The 14,382-nt window shown below is 39.1% G+C and overlaps 1 protein-coding gene across 7 annotated transcripts in view; it reads left to right on the forward strand.

The window, feature by feature from the left end:
• SOX5 (SRY-box transcription factor 5) overlaps window positions 1-14,382 on the forward strand; it is a 244,957-nt gene that overhangs the window by 201,795 nt on the left and 28,780 nt on the right. For 6 of the 7 annotated variants that reach the window (XM_062491739.1, XM_062491736.1, XM_062491740.1 and 3 more), the window contains one exon: window positions 11,633-11,810. The exons of the other annotated variant lie outside the window; for it this stretch is intronic. In XM_062491739.1, the coding sequence (XP_062347723.1) occupies window positions 11,633-11,810 (178 nt within the window). The remainder of the gene's footprint in view (window positions 1-11,632; window positions 11,811-14,382) is intronic. 7 annotated transcript variants of the gene reach the window in all.

The raw sequence follows: 14,382 nt of genomic DNA on the forward strand, positions 1-14,382 counted from the left end.
TGTAAATGGCTCAAGCAGAGCAAAATAATGCTGTATAAATGCATGTTATTAGTGGTGAAGAGATAAAATTATCTTATGCTTACCAAGTGTCCCAGTGTCTTGTCTTGATGATAACTGGTGGCGTACACATTGAGTCAGTGCTCTAGGATTTGTGCCCAAAATGTCACAGAAATGCAGCAGCTTTAGTATAGGAGGAAAGGGTGAAGGATTTTTTTTTTTTCATTTTTTTTTCTCCTGGATAAGATATGAAAACTGCCCAGAGCTGGCCCTGTTCAGAAAAAGTGAATCAGTCTCTTAGAATTCTGTTTTTTAAAGATGTCAACTTGCCTCTCATACACTTCTGTGAAGACAAAGAATATCTTAACATCTGTATTGAAGTCATCATTAAAATAAAAGGAGATCTGTAGACATCAGCTATAAATCATCAAGAAATAGCTTGTGGGTAACCTTTGACACAGTTGAACCTACTTGAAATGAGCTAGAGCTGGATTCACTGCCTTCAGTGAAGCCAGTAGGTGGACTAGAGGTCTCTTCTCTGTCTGTCTCTCTTTCCATCTTTTACAGCATCAGCTTCTGGGAGGTAAAAGTGTTCTGGCTGAATGATGAAAATGCATTTGGATATGTTCTTAAATAGACATTTGTTTTATGTCTAAAAAGAATAGGTTGGTCTTAATAGTGTGGTACTGGGGGATTTAAAAGGTATTTTGTGAGGCAGTTGTCAGCATTACAAAAACTATTTTAACCAATTGTTTAGGCTTGAGGAACAGCATGGAGCAGCTATTGTGTGTGGATGCATGCGTGTTCTTCAGAATTAACAGGGAAATGGTAGATAAGTATCTGCCTGATTTTACATAATGGAATTTTAGCGTTCCTGTGATCTAACTTCAAATTCCTGCTGAGTTTCTACAGTGTAACAAAAATACTAGTTTGCGGTTGTTAATTTTAATTTCTAAGATGAAGGTTTTAAAAGGAGCTGAAAGTATTCAGCATCTCATGGGGATAAACTATGAGTCTTACTAATGAATCCAGCAATTAGTGGTTCATTGTGCCTGCCAGCAATTTGGCCCCAACACTGGTCCTGATGGTGATTTCGTTTCTGCTGGTGTGAATCAGGAACAGGATCTGAAGTCAGCACCAAGAGGGGCTGAATACTTCTTCAGCACTCTTCTGCTTGTATTCTGCATTCAGCAGCAAATAATAATAAGCATAGGTAGGTAAATATGTATATACAGAGAGATATAGATATATCTAGAGAGAGAGAGAGAGAGAGAGCAAGAGAGGGAGAGAGAGAGAGATAAATATATAACATCAGTAGTAGTTACTAAACTTAAGGGATTGCAAACAGTGGTGTTCCCATGCAGTTTCATAAACATGCCCATGTTTAAGTATGCCCAGTTTGCATAGAGTAAACCCTTTTCATAGGTCAAAGGTTGTGTTGTCTCCAATTTTGTAAGAGAATTGAGACAAAGGGGTGACCCTTAACTTTCTGTATCCAAGCGCTCTTGTGCAAAACACTGGAATTTATATTCAGTAATATTTTATTATAAATTCACAAAAATGTTAGTGACCATGTACAGAAGGTGATTCACTCAAATTCACAGAGAAAGTTCGTTGTAAAGTCAGGAACTAAACCTGAGTCTCTCTCTTTGGCATGACCTGAGGAATCAGCAATTTAAAAAAGGAGTGACTGCAACAATTCCTAACCATTCCCAAGAGATGTTCTCTCAAGTTGACCCCATATATGGGATCATGGATGGAGTATAAATATTAAACGAATTCTTCTGTGAGTGCAGTATTTACTGAAGGAGCATGTGTTGGCTTTGAACATTCCCAACAGTACCTTAAGCTCCCTCCAGTTTCTGCAGCTGCTGATTAGATTTCATCTTGTTACTAAAAGGAGGTGAAACATAAAGATATCCAGCAAGACTGAGATGTAAAATCATTTTGCTTTTAGTGATCTGGGATGTTGTTAATAGCGTGCAAGCATTAAAGACAGATGAGCTTTGTGTTGATAGTTTTCCTTTGAAAAGCTATTAGTTGGAAAAACAAATTGTCAAGCAGGTCATATCTTACAGTTACAAAACATATTTTGACATTTTTGTTGCATTTGTGTGTATCTATAAATAAACAAGGTGTACATTATCTTTGCACTATATATTCCTAGAGCTGCACTTGCTGCCTCTCTTAGTAAAAAATCTACCTAGGCTACATAGAGATATCCAAAGTCAGAGAAAGCACAGGTGTTTTAAGAAAAGGAATTTCTTAGCCCCCTGCCAGTTGTCCAAGCTGTTTGAAATCTCTTTTCTTTCAAGGTCCTTAGACTTGTGTCTTCTAAAGTTTTAAACAGCTGGGGGGTTTCTTTTGGGGGGAGGGGTTGGTTTTGTTTTGTCCTTTTTTCCCCTGAATCTCAGCAACTATGAGCATTTTTGCCTCTCCTGTCTGACCACAGCAGGATGAGGGGTCTGTTGCTAATTTGTTTTGATATGGTTTGCTTTGGTCTGTATTCTTTTTGAAATTAATTCCTTTTGCAGGTGTGGGGTTAGAGGTGGTGGTGTGCTCCCAGCGAAGGTGTCATCCACCACAGAGAGGAGGTGGGAGGCTTTGATCAGTGTGGCTTCTGTTTTCTTGTTGTTCATTTAAAATGTACCAGTTTGTAATGCTGTTTGGCTTTGCAGGTCCTTGTTTTATTTCCTTCCAAGTCTTTCCCCATCCTTTCAGGTTTGTTGTTTTTATTGCTGTTCATTCTGCGTAATTTGCTGGGGATTATTTGTTGGAAGGTGGTGACTCAAGGTTCAGTTTAGGCAGCAACAAAATCCAGTCCAATATCTATTTCCATTTTTTAAACAGCCTTGTTACAGGTGGAAGAGGACATTAATAAGGGCACAATTCCACACATTCAGCCCTCTGGGTTTTATTGGGACAGAATTATGCAGAAAGGATTTACAAAAAAAAAAACAAAATTACCTGGGGCACAGACCACTACAGCGTCTACCCAGCACAACTTAAGGAATATATAACCACAGATCAAACTGCCTGACCTCTGTCTACTTTTTTTGCAACTTCTTTTGAAGCAGCTGGACATTTTAGGAGGTTCAGTACAGTATCAAAGAAACTCCCAAACACTGCTCTGAGGAAAGGTGGCTCTGCTCTTCCTTATGACTCATCTGTTTACTCACTGTGGGAGATTAGGCAAACCATTTAGCCACTTTGTAACTTATTCTTCCCACTTTTAAAATAAGGCAAAAGCTGTCAGAGTAATTATGAGTGCTAATTTATTAATTACTCCTATGCTACATTGGAGAAGTGATTTTTTTCCCCTCTTGTACTTTACTTGTAACCATGTATTTCGGTGGGTGCAGTTTGGGAAAAGCAGTCTTTATAGGAAGAATACTTTCCCTTCCTTTGCTCCACAGTTTTGTGATCCTCTCTAATGGTTTTTACCATATGTGATGTGATGTGATTTTCTTGGTTAAAATTGTGAAAAATTGGTTGTCATCTTCTGCAGATTTGCAGTGTCTGCATCAGTCCCTGCTGACCTGTGCCTAGATCACTCCTCCTGCTTAGCCTCCCACTTGAGCCTCTGACCTAAGCACTTCATTCATAACAGTATACCAAATAAACAGATGAAGCAGTGATATGAGAAATTTAGCTGAACAATAGTTACATGCAAAAAAGCTAGCAGGACCCTAGTTTGGCATGAAGTACAGACAAGGAGAATCCCAAGTGAATAGTTTTTCTGCTCTGGCTCATGTTTTATCGTTACTCAACATGGACCCTTCTCATTTCATAACCAACCTGGCAGAAGCATCTTCACTGAGGCTTTTTTTATATGAGGCTGCTGAGTTAAATTTTCACTCATTTAGAGATGCAGAGTGGGAAGGAGGTTTTTCAGTATGAGGTGCAAGTAAATGCTAAAAGCTCTTTGTTCCCGCAGTTTCCTTTCATGCTGTACTGAAAATCCTCTTACTGGGTCCTTTCAGCAATGTGCTGAGCAGCTCTCACTTCCGCTGGTTCCAGTCAAACGGAAGAGCAAATACCCAATTAGAAGAAGAATGGTGATAGGACTAGTAATTAACTTCTGCGTGGATGAAAACGAATGCTTAGAGTTTGGATCTGGATTGGTATAACCATCCATAAGTCATCAGGTTTCCCTAGAGGTTGGTGTAACTGGAAACTCGTGATCAATGAAAATTAGCCTAGAAATCTCAGACTGGCTGCTTTCCTCAAACACATTGTGCTATTTGTCTGTGGAGATTACTAGCAGAGTTCACAAGGATGGTTGGGCATTCTGACAGTCCAAAGCCAGCCAGAAGCTGCAAGTGTGGTTTGGAGTATGTGTCTCGAAAGATTTATAAAACCAAACAAATGAATTTTGGGTAAACATGTACCAGTCTGTTCATTCTGCTGGGATGCATATGCTGTCCATGTGTTTTGTTGGCCAAGCAGCCTGCCTTGTGCTCCACAAGACCCCAGAGGGCAAGGACCAAGTGCTGTCTTTCCTGAAGATATTTAAAGAGTTGCTTCTGAGTACAGAGGTCTGACCAGATGCTTCACAAAAGGAAGGCCTTTACCCCAGGTCATCACTGGATATAGACTTTGAAGAGCAGTTCTGTAGCTCTCTCCCTAGATACTGCTTTTAGGCTGCCCTGCAACTGAAAACATCCCACTCTTCCATGTCTGAGACAGCAGGAGGACTAAAATTATCCTATAATTTTGTCTTTTCTCCTCTATTATTTCAGCATTTGTATTCCATGCCTTATAGAATAGGTACTACAGAATCAGTGCTGTGTATCACGTACAACGGTTGTGGGGTGGAGGAGAAGGAATCTTTGAGGGCCTGTCATGTTCTTAAACAGGTCATTTTGCATGCTCCTCTTTTGTTCTTCCTATATCTGTTTGGGAATGCTGCATGCAACTTTGGGAAACTACACTGCTCAATACAAAATGAAAGCCACCCAGCAGCTCTCTGGTTTTTTTTACTGTGGCAATGTGCAGACCAGACAAAATGAAAGCTTGGGGTTTTCAGGGCAGCAAATTAGTCTTTATGACAGCTGACTTCTTTCCTGGCAACTATGCTTCCTGTAAAGAAAAAGGAAAGGGGAGAATGTGAGGCATCTCTCTTGAGAGGAAAAAGTCCTCAGAAAATATCCTCACTGAGATTCCCTAGTGTTGCAAAAGAAGACTGGGGGAGAAATCCTCTCTGTTCCAGGTGCTACAAAACAGATTCACTTGCTATGTTCCTGCACCACTTTTCTCCATGAACAAGAATGGAGACTTTGCAATAATCCTCCCAGTGTATAAATCAGCCTTTAGGAGCAATTTATTCATGGAGGAGTTCCCTATAAGCAGACCAGAGAACAAAAAGAGTATTTGTCACAAGTACAAGGCAGCTCAGTTTCCCCCTTTGAGTCCCATGAATATGAGTATTTGGGCATATCAGTGAAATACTAACTTTGGTTGGATAACATGCCCTGAGTCCAGAAAGTACGTGCCTTCCGAGAGAAACTGATTTAGGAAAAGATATTCAGCAAACCAACACCATTTAAAAAACAAACAAACAAACAAACAAAAAACACCTGCTCTGGGTATGGAAGCAAATCCAGGCAGAGATCTTTCTGCACCATCACAGAAATAAAGGTCTGTGCATTTTGTAGAATCAGAAGAACGAACACCACTGTTCCTCATACTGCCCTCATCCTTGTCTTTAGTACCTTTTCCTTTCTAACCAGAGCCTAGTCATGCCTTCCAATTTAGTGCAGAAACTTGTGGGCAAGAATACAATAAAGTGACTTCTCTGAAGCTGAAGAATAATTCTGTTGTGTTTATTACTGTATCATAACCAAGATACCTGTTTTTATGTCACGTATCTGTTTTTCTACGTAGTTAGAGAAATTTCCACCTTTGCAGGAAGGGACACATTATTCTTAATCAAAACTTGAGAATGTGGCAGGAGGAGGTACAGCTGCAGATGAGCATTATTTAATTCACCCATCCTGTCATGTGAACATCTCTGCTTAATTTAATACAATTATTTCATCAGTGAGGATAATATCAGCAGTATGATTCATTTATATGGCATGTTTCACAACTGCCTTTACCTCTTGGCTTCTTATTATCACTACTGATAGTTTCACCATGAGTGGCTTCAGAAGAAGGGGAGGGGATGTCAAGGAAGCTGCCAGTGTCTTTGTATGAGTGTGTGGACAAACAGTCTTGAGGGACACTGATTCCAGAGGATTTTCTTTGCATCTCTGCTGTTGCACCTTAGTTTCTTATGTGTTTGGGTTAGACATTTTTGGATAAGCAGGAGTCTGGATAAGCCACTGAGTGGCTGCACTGTTCAGTAGGCAACAACAGTGTCATTGTCTTCTGCCCCAGACATGCCAGTAAGTGGCTCCATATTTTGCATTTCTGTTGAAATTAAGATCTCCAGGAAACAGAACCAGGGTGGAGGAATGAGGCTTTGTTTCTGTTGAGGTGGCAGAGGCAATGTTGTAGAAACCCCCCTCCCTGGCTTCTTATTTCTAACTCATTTGGCTGTAATTTGTACTGTCAAGGTCATTTAAATCGGCAGCAAGATGTGGCGAATGTGCTCCCAGAGGTCATGAAAAGCCTCTTTAGGAGAGCAGGCTGGGCTGTGCTTAAGCCAGGTCATTTAAGCACATTTGTATTGCCAGTCAGATGATACCCAGAGCCGTTCATGATTTTGTAATAAACCCCGCAACCTGGACTTTCAGCGTGTGCCACAGTGGGATCCAGCACTTGAATTTAAATGACAGTACAATAATTCAGTAACTGTATTTTAATAGTGCACTAATCTTAAAGTATGTGAAAAGGAGTAAGATTATCAAATCGTAATGAATCGTCCAGATTCTTCACCACTACCCCCACCCCCATCCCCCTCTTTTTTCATTCTCTGAGACTGGTTCATTCATGTGGGCTATCAGTCTTTTATTCAGCTCTTGGTGTTGAAATAGTGCCATTTTTAATAAATGGTTTAGAGAGTTTCTCAAAATCAGATTTTATTCCCTTCTTTTTCCATATCTATTCTCCATAGAGATGAATTAACCTTTTATCCTAGGAGGAAGTAAATAGAGACAGCATGATGGAAAGATTAGAAAGGACATCATTTCAGCCAACTATTTCAAGATTGGTGACTGCGGGTCAGAATTCCTGGGTCTGTCTGAAGCTCTGCTGCTGTCACTGTATGGCTGTGCCCAAATCCCTTACTTTTCCCTCTCTTTCATTTTTTCCTCCCATGTTAATAAGCACTTTGTGTTAACCCATAGCATTTTGCCTTTTCAAAGGACCGTACAAACCTTACAAAAGAAGTGTGATCCACACTCAATTTGCCAGCACCATTTCTGTGTTGCATGTCAGGCACTTAAACTTGGAGATTTTCTCTGTCTACAGTTTAAAATATGACATCTCAGAGGTATACTAATCCAGGTTAAGTAAAGCTACAAAATACAGCTCTTGAATATTTTATTTATCCCCCAAATTCTGGTGTAGTAGCAGGGTTCTTTCTTTCCACAGATACCTAGCTACAACCTGGAAAAAAATTAGAGGAAATCAAGGATTTAAAGTTCCCTGAATTCAAGTTTTGGTTAATGAGTCTTCCAATCCTGGGAAACAAATCAATTCTCCCTAAAACAGCAACTGTTCTGACACAGCTGTGATAGAGGGGATGGGAATTTCTTTGCCAATGGTTTGCTTTCTGTGGGTACATTTTATTAGTCCTCCTTCATGTGTTTTTGCTTATGCTTTATTCTCCACATTTATTGTGTGTGTGTGTATTTTGTTTTGTAAGACAAATGTGCTACTTTTAAAGAGGCATTTCATAACCTTTAATCAAGAAGATACTTTATTTTCATCACATCTGTGTTTATATTATTACAAGCCTTTTGGGTGTTCTTGTCTCAGCATTAATTGTTTTGGTTGATATATAAATAAATGTTTGACTTTGACACTTTAAAAAATCCCGGCTTGAGAAAAGAAAACCCCACCTTATCAGTGTCATCTTAGAATAGCTGTGTTTCAAAACTAGGCAAGGACCAATCAATGCTTTCTGTAATAAAAACTGAATGCCGGGAGTAATTCTAGATTCTGTGATCCACTGCATAAAATCAAATCTGCTGGCTGTTGAAAGATACCATCTACCTGAAGTGAAGATGCTACATCTGTTTTTTATCTTTTATGTCTCCTACATGCCTGCACTGTCTTACACCTAGCCCTGGCATAATTGGGAAAATTCTGCTAATCTGTAATGTGGCAGAATGTTAGCTGGGAGATTTTATAGTTAAAAAATAAAGGTAGACAAACACCTAATTCTTACAGGGGTTACACAGGCTTCGATCAGTGATGAAGACAGTACATTTTTTGATTTAAACTGGAAGAGGAGAGGATTCTCAATTTATGGCTGCAGAGAGGGAAAAGAGTAACATGTTTCACTGACTAAGAGTGAAGATCCTAACAGTCATCTTCACACTTAATACAACTGTATGTTATTACTTGTCCCCCAGATATTTTTTAGAGTCCTTTGGAATAAATCAGTGCAGTTCCACTATTGTAAAGGAAATGACTGAAGTTATTACCAAATCATGATGCAACGTAGGATTTTTAATGCATTTGACTTCCAGCGAGGATTTGAGAATGCTCTTTGAAATAACAGAAGTAAAAATGTTACGAAGACCAAACAGTGAAGTAGTGTCATTTTGTAAATATATATAATAGCTGAAAATTGTTTACTTATCCTCCTTTATGAGAACCAAGCTTCTGTGACCTCCGATTAATTTACCATTAGCCTGAACACACAATGAAAGTGAATGAAGGGGCAATTTGGAATGACATTTATCAGCTCTGGAGCTGTCGACTTCTATTATTTCCACAAGGTCTTATATTTCTTGGCTTCCGAGAAGGCTGTGCTGACTTGAATGAAGAAGAGCATTCTTACTAGCAAGAATAGTTACAACACAAAACAGCCTCATTGCTTGATGCCCACAATGGGGAAAAAAAAAGCCCCACTTCCTCTGTTTCTAACTCGCATTAAACGAGATCAGAATCACCGTTGTAGAGTGGACTTGGACAGGACCTTGCCTTCACACCAGGTTAAAAAAGGGGAACAGAAAAGCTGAGAAAAGGGAGAAGGAGCAAGAGGAGGGAAGGAAATAACCTTTATAGGGACAGGGATAGCTGAGGGACTGAGCCAAAAGGATGGGACTGAAAAAACCTTTCATTATGAGAATGTAGGTTGGAATCCAAGCTGCCTTTGCAGTGTGAGAGCCATTCCCATCAAGGCCTAGCTGCTGCTCATTCTGGACTGGTGCTGCCCTCAGATTTCTTTTGGGCAGAGAGCACATTGCAGCTTTTAGTACCACATCTGACACTAATCAGCCCCTTTTGCTGAGACTTACAGCAGAGGTCAAGAATTGAACGTATGTGGAAACCAAACCTTCTTGGACTAAACTGAAACAAGTCTGTGGGCAGGTTTGCTTTGCTTCTCAGGCTGTCTTCCAAATACATGACTTTGCTATTCAGGGATCCTTGTCTGGCACAAGGTCGCTGTGTTTGGTTGGTTTGTTGGCTCCTTTGTACTTAAAACTTCTATGCAACAACTCAGTACTGATTTCACAACATTATAGTTGGACTATTGTAAGACTTCTTTACCTTTTTAATTGAAGTCAGGGGACAGCAAAACAAGTCCCCTTCCATTTGGCTGGCATTTTATTTTATTCTAATTTTATTTTATTTTCATCTATTTTATTCTAATACGGTAGATTTATATTTCTGTAAAGTAATAAATCCCTTCTAAATATATCAAATACCATTTTTACTGGTGACATTTTTAACCCTGCAGCCTAAATCTCCTAGAATATCAACAGAACTCTGCCATTTAGGTACCTAATTCACTTCTGAGAGTGTAGTATGTAGGCTCCTAAGGCAATTTTATGCACTGATTTTTTCCCATTTATTTTATGTACAAGTTGCCTCTAGGATGGCTTCAACGTCACTTTGAGGATGACAGCTTTGTCCACAATGCCTCTGATAATGTTTATCTGCTATGACTGTCACAAAACTGTGTAGAAATACAACCAAATGTAGAAATATAATCAAATATAACAAAGATGCTTTGCTCAGAGGCAGCTGGAAAGTTACATGACAGTGCTTTGCAGAACTGTCTTGTGTTTGGAGACATCTACATCATACTTCCACAAGCAATAGGAAGCTATAAAATTTCTTCTTTACTGCAGCACAACCTCCTGTGTGGAAAAGAATCGCTGTTACATGATAGTTGCAGAGACTTTGGTGTGAACAGTAAAACGCTCAAACACAAAAAACCAAAACAACCAAAAAAAACAAAAAAAAAGCCACCCCACAAAACCCAAAAGCTGGGTCTAATCTCACTCAGCTTTACAATTTTGTAAGTCAGGAATAATTCTATAAACTAAACGTGCTTACAATTTAGGAAGACCAGAATCAGTTTCTTCAGTGCCTAGAGCTGAAACCCAGTTGTCTGATGCAGCACTTCTTGTAGCTAAGGGATGACTTTTCCTAAGTCACAGTGTCAGACAAGAGCTAAGCTATTATGTGATGATTTGATCTAATACCACATCCATCAGTTCTGCTTATTTAAAAGTCAGTTAAAATCACTTTTATAATGGTCCCCTTGTTAAAATCCTTTTGGCCCTTCTCTGTTGTTTTTTTTCTTTCTTTCTTTCTTTCTTATTATATTTTACTTTGGTTGAACAAAAATACATTACTTGGCATTTTAATGTTTTTATAGCACTGTCTATCACACCATGTAATCAAGCCAGATTTAGGAATAATTCTAGTTACCGTGCACAAAATGTCACTCAGTTTTTCTTTTTTCACATAATAATAATTGCTGAAATCTGGAAGTTCAGCTTTGCAGCAGATAAAAACATCTAGGGGTATGTGCAGAATTATCCAGGTTATTGTCTCAGATTTTATTAAGGTGGAAGAGAGTATTTATTTCCTACAGTGTTTTTGTGCTTGGAATTCTATGTCTGGGAAGTTCAGGGGAAAGTACAACTTAAAATAAAACGAAAGACCAAAGAAAAGGTGTGCACGCGTGCACACACAAAACCCAAAACAAACCAAAAAGAAAAGAAAACAAACAACAACAACAAAATAAAACAGGAAAAAAAAATCCCCACACTAAAACAAAAGACCATAAAAAACCCAACTGAACCCCCATTCACTTGTTTGCCCAGTTTGGCTAGTGGTGGTTGAGTTTTAAGTGAAGATGGTCTTCAGTTTTTGCTTCATTAATGAATGTAAGACTCAAAATACAATGCAACTTTAAAATTGCTCTTTATTTTCATGATAGAAACAAATGTCTTGTTGATGGGAATAATTTCTTCAGAGACAGCTCTCACACAAAGTGCAAATGGATGATGTTCTCTGATCATGTCACACTAATTTTTCAGTTTATCAGTCATTTCAGTTCCAAACTGGAGTGACAAGATGGTATCACATTTGATCTTCATATATATGATGCAACCTCTCAGGTTTAGAAGTTCATATGAGCTGAAACCACTGCCTTCACTTGGGTGATGTTGTGCCAACAGCAGTTTGGTGATAACATTCTTTTCTCCTCTGCTTATCACAGGATGAAGTGGCCCAGCCTCTGAACCTTTCAGCCAAACCCAAGACATCTGATGGCAAATCTCCCACATCACCCACCTCTCCTCACATGCCAGCTCTGAGAATAAACAGTGGGGCCAGTTCACTAAAGTCCTCCGTGCCAGCAACATTAGCGAGTCCTTCGGCCAGAGCCAACACAATAGGTGAGCTCAGTCATGTGTATCCCACTCATAACAAGGGATAGGTCCTAATGGAAAGGGGCTTTCATCAGCCACTGCCAGGCAGTGGGCCAAGAGCTGTCACAGGTTGACCATAATTCTCCACTTGTTTGGTGTCAGAAGAAACTTGCAGAGACTTTCCTTTCAGGAAGGGTATCTTAACTTTTACAGACTTATAAAACAAAGGCCTGTGTTATTTCAGATGCTGCTTTAACTTCTAATAAATGCTGGTTTTTAATGCACACATTAAAGACAGTGACCTGTCTAATGGTGGGCATTGAAGATGCATGATATTATGCTATGTCATCTAAAAGTGATGGATGAACTTTCAAAAATATCTCTTAAAAGTCTACATCTTTCCAAAATTACAAATTTAATCCTTAGCCTGTCCAAATGCTGAATGGAATGTTATTTTACCTCGGTGTAATAAGCAAAACAATCACCAGATTCATTCAAGAAAACCCCAAATTTGTTGTTCTATGTTGCAAAAAGTCTTGGCTGACTGTTTGAAATTATGTTCCAGAAAATAGTGATAATTCTTCCCCCTGCTAAAATTATGTCTTTGCCTAAAGACCATCTAAATAGTAACAGTCTTACTGGTAATTTCATAAATCTGATGTGTTAGAGGGACTGTTCTTTGTGTGTATAAGGAAAATGAGTACACACCCCATTCTCGATCGTTCTAACTGAAATGCTGTATTCAGTGAAGTGATTGAGTATAACCTGTATCAAGACTTCATTATGTAAATCAAGCTCTGTTTTCAGGAATTGAGTGAGGCAGATGTACTTTTTCTACTATCTGTTGTGTTTCTCCCAAAGCATCTCCTGCCTGGCCACTTTCAGGGATAGCACAAAAAACTCCAAAGGAAGCCATAGGTCAAACCTATCAGAAGCTATGTCTGTGATACAGCAGTGCTATGCAGTAAAATTTATTTGGTATGACACATTACAATTATATAAATATTTTCTAAATATCACATTACTAATTGTTAATGTCTATATTGTTATTAACCCTACACTCTTTAACTGTGATACACGGTAATATATTTTATCTTTAATTTGCTTGACCCTGCTGCTCTCCATGCACAATGCATCGAGTTTCATTTTTTTCCCATTAGATTTTTTTGTCCTTAAGTAGAGGGAACATCATATTTCAGTGGGAAGTTAAGCATCTGACTCACATTTCAGTGGCAAGACATCTCTTGTTCTCCCCTCTCCAATCTTCTTTCTCTATACGCCTGATATTTTGCATAAGTTTGAGACCCCTGCAATTTACTTCTTTAACAAGGTGCAGATTTTGAAATGCTGTACCTTTAATGAGTGATAATGTAATTGGATAAAAGCTGTGAGGATGAACAGAGCTTTAAAGGTCACTCTTGTAAGAAGAATTAATGTGTTATACCATTAATAAACCATGGAAAACTGTGGAGCAAAAGATAACATACTTAAGTTATTGTTAATGACATAGAGTTCACTGCTGTATATCTCTCTGCTACAAATATAGAAAGTGACTTTTTGAGGTTGCTGAGCAGTATCACTGTGCATGCTGTATATATAAGATAAGCTGTCTTTAACTGGTGCAGGAGCTGGATGGACACAGTGTACTTCTAGCAAAGGTTTATCCTTTAATGGAGGACTGCAAGAAGGAAAAGTTCCTGAACACCCTAGAAAGTCTCCTGCTAGCTGCTAGGTCAGATCCAACACAAGTTACAGCAAGTAGGACTCATTGCCATGATGAAACTATTTGGTGATCGTGAAATTTCATGTCACTCTCCAGCAGGAGCTACACCATGAAAAATTTTGATAGCATTTTTAGCAAAGCTACAAAGATCCCTAACATGGTCGAGAAACTGGATCACTTTCTCATCCTGAGTGATAAATCCTTCTACAAGAAGCCACTGGGAAACACTCAGTCCTTTGTCAGGCAGTTACCTCCACCACTGGAATGATTGGAGCTGTCAGCACAAGGCACAAGTTGTCTGTCCTAGGTGTGCACAGCCCACCTTGCTGGAATGCAGCTGAGCTGTCACTTTTCACCACCATTAACTGCAAATTATAACTGTTCTCTGAAAGCAGTCCTTCAGGCTCCCATGACATGGAGAAATGCCTGTGTATTGTTCAGTTTTCTTTGGGGGACATGAACTCAGAGCCTCAGAGATTATCAGCATAGCTGCAGTCAGGCATACAGCTCCACAGCCCTTTCCAGAGCTATCCCTATAGCATATAAATTGTGCTACAGACTGAGCAGTCACAAATGTCATGGCTTCATGTATGACTTTAAATCCAAGCATTTCTTTTTGGGAACAGGCATATGTCCATGTACTAAAAACAGAAACAACTTTTCTCTGCTCTTTGCCATTATCTGCAACATCTCTGTGCTAGTTTGGCAATCCTTGGAATTAAGTTCATTTTATGTAATGCAGTTCCCCTCTCTGTCAATAATTCACCACCTACCCTAAACAACAATAATTTACATTCAGCTCGCTTCTATATTAATCATTTCCCTGCACACCAGCATCTTGGCAGCTACTGAAAAACATAAGGAGTGCTTGCTTTT

Source organism: Cinclus cinclus, chromosome 4, assembly GCF_963662255.1.
Source record: "Cinclus cinclus chromosome 4, bCinCin1.1, whole genome shotgun sequence".
NCBI classification, from domain to species: domain Eukaryota; kingdom Metazoa; phylum Chordata; class Aves; order Passeriformes; family Cinclidae; genus Cinclus; species Cinclus cinclus.